The sequence below is a fragment of the Limulus polyphemus genome, unplaced genomic scaffold (genome assembly GCF_000517525.1).
Source record: "Limulus polyphemus unplaced genomic scaffold, Limulus_polyphemus-2.1.2 Scaffold1040, whole genome shotgun sequence".
In the NCBI taxonomy this organism is placed as follows: Eukaryota; Metazoa; Arthropoda; class Merostomata; order Xiphosura; family Limulidae; genus Limulus; species Limulus polyphemus.
In genome coordinates this window covers 258,913-270,512 of record NW_013666650.1, presented here as the reverse complement: position 1 = coordinate 270,512, position 11,600 = coordinate 258,913, and the positions used below count along the sequence as shown (strand labels likewise).

The window sequence follows — 11,600 nt, the reverse complement described above, 5'->3', positions numbered from 1 at the left end:
TGACTGAAGATTACTGTGGTTCTTAAACTTCTGACTGGCTTGAATCCTCTTGTAGCAAATGCTCTCATCAGACTGGATGATGGCCTAAGTGTCACATTTGTGAATTGCATCATATGATTTGTGTTCAAAGTTTGTCGACAATTTGTCTGTATTTTTCTGCTGAAGTAAAACTTGGTCATCTACCCTAATCTTTGACTCTCCACCCTTCAACTTGTCAGCATTTAACTTCTCATTTCTTCTTTTGTCAGTTACATGTTTATGCAAGTCTGTGTCTGTCTTATCTACTATAACTTGAGGTAACTTAGTTCTAAGTAATTCAGCTGGGGACTTTCCAGTCGTTGTATGCAGTGTGCTACAGTAAGCTAACAAAAATGTATTTAATGAACATTTCCAATTATCACCAGTAGTATATGCTGTTCATACTGCTTCATAATTGTTTGATTTTGTTTTTCCACTTCCCCATTAGCTAATGGGTACAGTGGAGTCACTCTTTGGTGCTTGATTCCATGATCTGTCATGTACGTTCTAAGATCATCTGACATAACTTGCCTTCTGTTGTCTGCCTGTACTATGTCTGGTAGACCATGACATGTGCAAACATACTATCTAAATTATCTAAAACTTTCTTTGTAGTGATAGATTTCATGATAGCTAGCTCTAAATAATGGCTATAATAGTATATAACTACCAGAACACACTCTCCATTTGAAAACGATCCTAATAAGTTTGCTCCTACATGCTGCCAAGGATGCTCTGGCAAAGAAGTAATCTGTAACAGTTCTGATTTTGACAACAGATGAACAGACTGACAACCTAACATTGATGGGAAGTTTTACATATATTTTCAACTTGTTTTATTCATACAAGGCCACCATACTTTTTCTTGTAACCTAGCTTTAGTCTTAACAATTTCCTGATGACCTTCAGGCACTAAAGTGATGACTTCCTGCTGTAACTTTGAGTTATAACTAATTTTGTACCATGTGACACTAACTTGCTGAAACACATTAGTTCAGGAAATACCATCTTGTTTAACAATCTTACGCTATCTGTAGCATGATTGAGTGTACCTGCTTGGGTACACATCCACAAATTAGTTAAATCTGGATCATCAGTAGAGTTCTACTTGATGATTTGTGAGCACTTTAGATACTGCAGATTTCAAAATGAAATAAATATATTCTTCTGCAACATTTTGTGAGTTATCTATCATAGCATTTTGCGACAACCAAGACAATGAATGTGCAGCATTCTGTCAACCTGATTTATACTGTACAGTGAAGGAATTAGGTTTCAAATGCAAAACCCACCATTTTATACATGCTGAGGGCTTCGATTTTCATGAGTAGATGAACTCAAGCGGCTTATGATCTGTAATCAACTCGAATGAAGTCCTGTACAAATACAAATGAAAAATCACATGCCCAAACAAGTGATAATGGGCTTGCATCACAGCTTATTTGGGTTTTAGCATTTGGATCATAATATGCCAAAAATTCTGTAATGTCATTTTTCATTTTAACACATCAAACAACTTCGGTTGTTGATTGCCTCAAACAAACCTAATATTTTTGTGAGTTAACCTACCCAACAGTTCCACAAGTGTAGCTAAACCCAGAATAAAATGAGCACTGAAATTAACTAAGCCTAGAAAACTATAAACTTCTGCTGGTGTTTTCTGAATTTTCATGTCTTTGACAGCTTGAACATGAGTAGTGGTTGGACCGATACATTTTTCAGATAACAAGTGTCCCATGAACACAAATTGTGAATGTCTGAAATGTGATTTATCTTTGTTTAGAGTCAAACCTTTATCTTTAAGATGACATAAAACCTTTTCAATCCTCTGATCATGCTCAATGCGAGTATGCCCATATACGATAATATTGTCCGAGATATTCTCAGCACCTTCACATCCCTGAATAGTTTGCCTAATGATGTGCTGATACGTTTTGGGAGCTGAACAAACACCAAACATAAATTGTGTATAACGATAAAGACCTTTGTGAGTCACAAATGTTGTGATCTCTCTAGATTTCTCCCTGAGCTTGATCTGATGATAGCCACAGTGGAGATCATGTTGTGCAACACCTCATCTACTGTTAGGATTGGATGTTGCATAACCTCATAATCTCTCTTCATATCTATGCATAGCGTTATTTTGCTCGAATGTTTTGGCACGACAGTCACTGGACTAATGCACGGAGTAGGGCCTGATAACTTCTCGATTATATCCTTTTCTTCTAGCTCATTCAATTTTTCTTCTACTTTCTGATTACAAAAATGAGTGGCAGCACCATTTTAGACATATACTTTCTATGAGTTTACCCCTGATGTTGGATGGCGTCATTGGCGATGGTGACACTGTCCAACTTGACCATGTTTTTAGGTTTTTACAGGTTTTAGGCCTTTTTAATTCTATTTAAATGTTTTTACCTGATTTTCGAACTTTGTTTAGTTTTTAACTTCATTGCTTTTTATATTTTATAATTTTTTACCTTTGAAATTTTTACGAGTTGTTTGAGTGGTTGGACCGATACATTTTTCAGATAACATAAACTTGTTGAATGGATTAACGAGATTCCCACTGTCTCTATCTACTATCTAGCGAAACCACAGCCAATACTTGAACATTTCTTAAATGATGATTCTTATTTTCCAAGCCCGTTCCCTTGGCTGTGGTTTCGCTAGATAGTAGATAGGGACAGTGGGAATCTCGTTAATCCATTCATACCTGATGCAAACAAAACGGAATTCTATGAACTGGTTATGCTACAAGCTTCACTTTCTCATCATCTCTTAATTTACCAATGTCATCGAAACATTTTGAGTATTTGCTCAGAATGGCATAAATATTGGACTCAGTTCTGATGAACAAACGGTGGAGATAACCCATGCTCAACACACCTGATTGTAGTGCAGTGTTACAGCTTAACAAAGATTGACTCGCACTTTTAGCTAAGAAAAACTCAGCTCTAATCAACACTGTATCTGCAGGTTTAACAGAAGTGTCCATGGTGAAGTTTTTTTCACTATTTCAATCGGAGTTTAACTTCCATACACATAGAGGTTTTTGTGCATGAAATACCATGTTGTCTGAGATAATTCCATACACTTTCATTTACAACAATACAACTCGCACCCACTTATCTATAACTTGATCCCTGATCGTGTTATTCAAATCTCCACATTCACATGATAAAGCTAACTGTTTGAGATGAGTAACATAACAATCAATATTTTTGCCATCTTGCTGAACGGCTTGTTAAAACATGTCTTTCAAAAGCACTATTCTTTAGCAGCTCAAAATAAGTGTCAAAATTACCCAATGCTGCCAGGTATGTGTCTCTTGTGTCTGTGAAGGTCGAGAAAATGTTCTGGCACGCAGGTCTGATTATGTGGAGATGCAAAGCCCTTTCCTGTTTCGCATCCATTATACCTGTTGTAGTCAAATAATAGGAGAACTACTCTTTCCTGTGTTTCCACTGTTGAGAAATACTGCCTTGGTTCATGCAGTCGAAAAGCTAAATAGAAGTCAAATTTAACATTTTAGACATAGTCGGCTGGAAAGTCAAATCATGTAACTCGTTGCCAAATGTAATGTTTTCTCGATAACCTTCACACTCATACACACTTTGTACTGCTCTTGGCTTTTATTTCTCCAACTTATTTACCCCCCTTAGCAGAAAACTCTTATATAATCCAGAGTGGTGCTAGTGATGCAGACAAGGTATTTTGCATAATTGATACAGAATAACATTATATATAAAATACAAAATAATACAGATATTACAGCTAGTCTATAAAGTTAATTGAGATCCTGTTACATTTCCTATATTTGTTAATATGTATTAAAGAATACTCACTTGTTGGGATATTAGTAATAGTCACTTGATGTATGTGTGTATCGTTTAACGTACATGATTGTTAGCTCTAAAAGTAGGACACCTACATTTTCAGTGACTAATTAGAAACTTAAAAATTTGAAGTCACCTTGTAGAGTAATTTTTACAGTTGTGTATATCAACTTATTGTTTCGTAACTATTCATACAGCTTTTCTAGTTTTGATATTAACTGTGTTTATGTTTATGGTCAACAGTTGTCAAATCAAATGTACAATAATTTGTATGTTTTATAGACATTACCCTTTTCATGCTCTCTGTATGAAGGTTTGCACTCGGGTGAAATGATCTACATTAGTGGTCATCCAACAGCCAGTCCTTACAGGTACTGTTGATTGTTTGTTTGAGCTGTTTCCCATTTATAATGATTTGTCTAATATGCAGTAATTAAAAGAGGTCCTCGTACTAGTGGTGTTTACAGGATATTTAAATTTGATTAATTTTTTTAGATATTTAATTTTGTTAAACTTGTTGCATGATTCTTAGTAAGTGATATAAATGTATAGGGCTAAAAAGACCTACTAAATTTTGAAATTATTTTGAAGAACTTTTCTGCTTTAAGTTTCCTTTGGTATAATACAGGTGAATCTTGCTTTACAAAAGGATTACGTTTCTGAAAAATCTTTCGTAAAGTGAAATTTTGTAAAGGAGGTAGATTTAACCATTGACTACCATTATATAATTGGAGATATGTTCTCAACAAAAAATAAATAAATAAATGAAAATAGCCAAAACATAATAAACTTACAGTAAACATATTTTAATGATAGTTTTGGGGGTAAACAAAGAATATAAGCCACTGATAAATTTATTAAATCCAAATTAAGTACTGTAGTACAAGAAAGTGGAATGGTTGACACGTAAGGTGATGGTGTGGGTGGAGGGTGTTGTATGATGTTACTAGCTGGTAGGGGAAGGGGCAGAATGAACTTCTGCTTCACAGTTATCATCGTGAGCTGCAAGAGGACTGGCAAGAAGATCTATTGGAGCAGATGAGTCAACATCTTCCTCATCACTTGGCATTGTTGATGGTAGTTCATCAACAAAGATAGGGGCAGAAGGATCTGCTTTGCAGCTATCATCTTAGGCAGGAGAAACCACTGGGGCTGGAGTGTCAATATCATTGTTGTAGTTAGGAAGAGATGCAGCAAGAAGCAGTGGTGCAGACTTTGGTTGGCTGAAGAATGCTGTTAATGTTGTTTGCTTAGCATGCTTATATTTTTTCTTTATTAAGTTCTTTATATGAGGTTAGGGCACTTTCAATATTGCGTTTAAGTGTATTGCTTTGATCACAATTTGAGTCATTTTTAAGGAGAATGAATCCATGGGTTGGATCAAAGAAGTGATGTTTGGGGGAAGAAACTCCACATGAATGTCTGTTGATAAGTCAGTTAGGTTCAAATATTAATATTCATAAATATTCAGCATATATAAGAGTAGCCCCCCCCCCCCCCCCACGTGGCACAGCGGTGTGTCTGCGGATTTACAATGCTGAAAACCAGGTTTCAATACCTGTGGTGGACAAAGCACAGATAGCCCCTTGTGTAGCTTTGTGCTTAACTTCAAACAAACCAAACTAAACTATAAGAGTAAAACAAAAAAACTTAGTAGCTGGTTAATGTTCATCATGTATTTTAACTACATTAACTTATGAACAATGTCATTTCATTGTATGACTTACTTTAAAAACTTTAATGTTATTTAATATTTTTGCTAAAAAAAGCAGGTGTATCTTCACAGGAAATGAAAATAGTAAAACATTATAGCAAAATAGGTAACAATGCTATAATCACAAAGAGAAATGAGTTGAAAGAGTGCATAAACAATTTTCATCTAACTGGGGTCTGTCAACACGAGAACAGTAACAAACATGAAACACCTACTAACAATTCTGTCACCAACTTAAAACAGTGCAAAATGTCTGCACCAAACCAAAGTTTTATCAAAATATGATGAAACATAGAAATTATAAAGAACTGGTTATGGTTCTATAAACAATTAAAAACAATGACCATTAAACACCCAATTAGGTATTATTCAGTAAATAAAATAGTAAGAAGATTCTATCAATATTTACAAACAATAAAAACCCATGAAGAACTCAAATAAGCTTTATCAACATGTAAAGGTAGTAAAAAAATAAAGCACCCAGGTAGGTCTTTTTATCAACATATGAAAACAGTAAGTAACAGGAAGCACCCAAGTAGGTTTTTAACAACATATGAAAACAGTAAGTAACAGGAAGTACCCAAGTTGGTTTTTAACAACATATGAAAACAATAAATAACAGGAAAAATCCCAAGTCGGTTTTTAATGACATATGAAAACAGTAAGTAACAGGAAGCACCCAAGTAGGTTTTTATCAACATATGAAAACAGTAAGTAATGGGAAGCACCCAAGTAGGTTTTTAACAACATATGAAAACAGTAAGTAACAGGAAGCACCCAAGTTGGTTTTTTATGAAAATGTAAGAATGATAACAAAAATGAAACACTAAACTAAGTTTTATCAACATAGCAGAAAAAAAAAATTAACAGCTATGGTTAACTGAGGTACTCTCAGCATATGGATACAGCATGACACGTTGAAGACCTAACTTGGTACTTCCAAAATTGTACTGGTAAAATAGTAGGCCATGGGACAAAGAAACGTGTCTTACTACACAAATCAATTACTTAAAAAAAAATGTGATGTTATTTTATTTAACAGCAATGTTTCAAGTAATTGCTTCCCATCAAGTTTGATTTGAAAATTAATATCTGCTGTATGATTAAAATGGATTGTATTCTTGTGTGAATGCAGGACTCATGATAAATGGTGTATACATAACATTATAGAGAAATATTAAACTAAAACCATTTGATACAATAGAAACTGTAGGTGTAGCTATTTAGTTTTTCAGCATACAAATATGATGTGTTTGGAAATTTAAATCTAAGCTCTTTAGTTTATTTTTAATCACAGTCTGTGCACATTTTATCGATTTTATTTCCATAGAAATATCACAAAGCTTTTATAATTTTCTCTGGTTTCTGTGTCTAAAGTCTAACGAATACTTAGGACAAAACAATACCTGTGTTTAGTCAGCACAAATCACTAAGTGAACATCAAACTTTGTAAATATTTTTAGGTAAATTTAGTGGCTTCATAGAGGTACAAGTTGTACAAAACAAACACTCAATGATAACTGTTATAAGTACTCTCATTTCTAGACCATTAGTGAAAAATTAATTTTCCAAATGTAACTGGTAGGTATGACCTGTCCTTCCAAAATGTGTAAATCTTTAAAGGACTTTTATAAGTAAGAAATATTCGGAAAAATAAATATGAATCGCAATAAGCAAAATACATGGGAATAAGAGCAGCAGTAAAGCAGTTGTTTGAATCTTAATGCATTGAAGTTGAGAGAAATGAGTATTTAAAAAATATTTTATAAAATAAAATATGAAATGTGATAAGATAAACATAGGAATAAAAGCAGTGGTAAAGCAGTTGTTTGAATCTTAACAAATGTCCCCTGGTGGATGAAACAAACAAATAAAGAAATCTTAACATATCAATGTTGCCTGATGTAATTTTTACACTTATATTGCATTTATCTTTCTTGTGTTTTTCTATGTCAAGTCATTTATGCCTGCCTTTAAGAAGTGTATTTCTTTGATTTAGAAGCTCATATAGTTGATTTTGAAGCTCCATCATACATAAAAATGTAAATGTTGATGCAAAACATGACAAAAAAAAAAACTAAGGCTTGTCCTCATTGAGTTAAAGCCTTTATTTACATATTTAGCCATACTAAAATTTAGTTGATACAGAAGAGATTCCTAGACCCTTGAGTGTTTATTTTTTATAGAAAATATTTGCATATTTGACACACTGAATATTTAATTGAAGTATAAAGAACAATTAAGTCAAATATTTATACCACTATGGAAGTTACACAATTTTCAGAGCGTGTAATATATTTTGTGTGTGAATTTGTATTGAGAGTAACTTTTAAACTTTTAATATATTCTTCTCTTATAAGGTTTGTCATCAACTTACAGACTGGCACTGGTCCTTACCCTCCTCCAGATGTGGCCTTTCACTTCAACCCTCGCTTTGATAACAGGAGTGTAGTAAGAAATGCCCAAATAAAAAATAACTGGGGCAACGAGGAAAGCAATGCTCCATTTTTTCCTTTTTCTCCACATGTTAACTTTGATATGATAATTCATGTGGAAGATGAGAAGTATATGGTTGCTGTTAATGGGCAACACTTCACTGAATTTAAACACCGTGTTATGCCACTAAGTACCATCACTGTGCTTGCTATATCAGGTGATGTTGTCCTTACCTCTGTGAGATTTAAATGAGGTAATGAACAAAGTTAAGTATGCTGCTAGTATACTGAGGTATTATCAGTCTATGGGGGTTGGATGGTTGTGGTACATTTTGATTTAAAAATATTTCAGAAAATTAAAAAGCAGTTTATACTTGCATCTACTAGCTTTGCTTACTTACTGCTATTTTGACTAGTTTTGATGTAGCCGTGTTGTTTGAAAAGGTTGGTCAGTGTTGGTAATATGAAACACACCTTATGTTAAAAGGAACCAACCTGAATTTTGTCATAGTTTCATTAATGTACTTTGTTTTTTGCTGCATTGTAATAAAATAAAATCTAGCATTATCAATGCTAGTTTAAATGTCGGCAAAAGTCTATTATTAACATGCAAGATTTTAAAGACTTGCATCAATAATTTTTTGATATATTTTTTTAACCTAGAGAAAAAGCACTATTTGAACCATTTATATTGATTGTACAATTGATTTTTGCCTAACATACCATTTATTTAATAAAAACTTAATCTGTATTTCTGGAATGAAACAATTCCGTTATCTGCTAATGTTATGTAGTATATATGTTGATTTGTGTATGTGTTTAAATCAGGTATTTGTTATCATCTGACAAGAAACATAATTAGCAATATGAATTGAAGCACAAACAGTTGTTAACCAACTCACATAGTCATATTTTTGTGAAAATGTAACTACTTAAAGCATATCATTATTAAGAAATTTTCCTAATCTGTGAGGTTATTAAATCAGAAATAAAAGTATACAAATTAAACTTCTAGTATTAGATACTTTAATTCCAAAATTTTAAAGTGGGAATACTGTACTTCACATACTACAACAGATATTTAAATACATGTGCACAACAGTATACAAAAAAAGAATCACTTGTTAACACTTGGAATATGTAGATCTTGTTACAGCAGTTGTTCATTTAGTTTACTTGTTTATTCAGTAATTCTTCCCTCAGCATTGAAGTGCTTTTTTATACCTAAACATACTTTCATTGGTTATCATAACTAGGAAGTTACTTTCATTGGTTATCATACCTAGGAAGTTACTTTCATTGGTTATCATACCTAGGAAGTTTTACAAATTCATAGTGATACTTAAGAATTCCTCTTTTTCTCTTAATGTTATATGCTACAATTAATCATTGACTAGATTTTTTTGTGATTGTTTGTTTGTTAACTAAACATAATGGTTTTAACTTACTTTGTATTAAAGATACGTGAATGTATATAATTGTTTTTGCTTCATAAATTTGGATATTCAAGTCTTGCTAACACTAGGGTATTTTTCAGTCAGTAAGTTGTAAGAACTTACAAGTGTTTACAAGTGGTTTTTAGCTTGATATAGTTACAATCATTTTGATATTATGATGAGTAATAAATTCTTTGTACTTCTGTGAAATACTTTACTGTATACTTGTCCGTGCCAGTGGAAATGGCTATTTGTTTGCCATGTATAAATCTGTGGACTATAATGGACTTTGAATTGTTGATGAAACTGTGGACTTCATTGGAAAAATCGAATGGTTTGATACTTAGTTACTTTTTTTTTATTCTTAGTTGGATGATAATGTTAGTTCTTCCTTAGGCTGCTTTATGTATTATACATATGTATCAGTTAATTGTGAAGTCGTTTCCCAAATGGGTTTCAGATTTTTGTTATGCATTGAATATTTTAAAATATCTAATTATTACTGAGGAAAGTGATATTCATACTCTGTATAATTTAGTTGGTGGAATGTTTAATCGGTGTTATTAATACTTCTGTGATGTATAAGTGTTATAAAAGATGAAAGAAAATAAATTACAGTATTAACCCTTTCTTGACAGTACAGTTATGTGTATATGTGAGGTGGAAATATCTTACCTGTCTTTGTTGTAAATGGTGGTTATTTTAATTATGAGGTTACATCTGCTTCCTTACAAGTTGCTCAAATGAGAAATTTGGGAGAAAAGAAGCAAAGAAGTAATAGATTTAATACAGAACTTTAATAACTGTCAGTCAAAAAAAAAAAGATTCACATAGGAAATACTTTCAAGTTGCTGTTCATTATTTAGCTATAATAGTGTAATAGTTATTTAACAGACTTACTAATACTAATTGTAAAGCTTTACTTGTTGGAGAATCTTATCCACCTATAACCACTAGTGGGCTAACTTCTTATTCATTTTCTTATTTTTTTGTTTGATATTTATCCTTAATTATTTTGTTTAGTGCTCCAATTTGCATTGTGTGTGTCTATAGAAAATCTGAGTAAATCTACATAGGCCTAACATGGTGGAAGTTGTGGAAACTTCCCAGCACGTTTCTATCATTGCAAGTTAGGAGATTTTTGTAGGAGGTTCTAAGAGGGAGATTTATCCAGAATCATCTCCTAGGTATTGCAAACGATATCACTGAATATTTTTGACCATTATAAGTTAGATTTTTTGAACTTAAACTAACTAGACTTGTAGCTTCTATAATATACTAATTAGAGGAGTCTTTATTTAATAAGCCAACTACTCTGTTACCTTTTACTTTCTGAAAACCTGGCCACAATACGTGTTTTAATTAGTTTAGCTGGAAATAGTAATTACATTTCTTTCTTTTTGATGGATCTGCTTTGTCTAATAGTTTCTATGTACTTCATACCAGAAGTCTGCAAAAAAAACAAACGTTTACTCTCTTTCAATGAACAAAAAATAGTAATTGTAGTGATTATATGTTAGTAAACAACCAGCAAGTTATGATGCTTACAACCAGGAAAAAATAGTACTAAGCATTGTCTTGTCATAGAAATTGGTTATTAGCAGCATATTATATGTATGTGTTCTTGAAATACCTGTATAAATATTGGTCCACTGTTTTGAGCAAAGTACAACTCAAACACCATACACAACATTATATGAATGGGTGTCTTAAATAGTTATTAAACTAAATGTAAGATACTCTTTACTCCTAGAAAAAGATAAACAGTGTCAAACCTTTCATTAAATCCGATAACACTATGTTACACTCTTCAGTTACATTTACAAATATAGAATAAAACAACCTGTTACAAAAATATTTACATAATAATCCATAAAATAAAACCTAAGAAAAATCCCTTTCAACTTACAATAAACAAAAAAAAAGGAAACCTATTTAACCAAAAACAAACCATTGGCACAAATTAAAACTAAAAGGAAACTACAAGATGTACAAAGACTACTCTGTGAATAAACATCTATTGACCAAAACTATGTAAGAGAGGTGAGAGCACAGTAGCAACCAAGAAAAACTGGTTACCATACATAAACACTAATGTAGGAACTTAAATTTAAACTGCACATTTTATAACATTCGGATACTATTAGCAATAAAGTAA

The 11,600-nt window shown here is 32.4% G+C and overlaps 1 protein-coding gene across 2 annotated transcripts in view; it reads left to right on the top strand.

Moving 5' to 3' along the window:
- The window catches only part of LOC106461828 (galectin-8-like), a 31,704-nt gene extending 21,632 nt beyond the window's left edge, over nt 1–10,072 (top strand). For both annotated transcript variants that reach the window (XM_013921686.2, XM_022388910.1), the window contains exons 6-7: nt 4,140–4,228; nt 7,932–10,072. In XM_013921686.2, the coding sequence (XP_013777140.1) occupies nt 4,140–4,228; nt 7,932–8,259 (417 nt within the window). In that variant the 3' untranslated portion in view covers nt 8,260–10,072. The remainder of the gene's footprint in view (nt 1–4,139; nt 4,229–7,931) is intronic.
- The last annotated feature ends 1,528 nt before the right edge of the window (nt 10,073–11,600 follow it).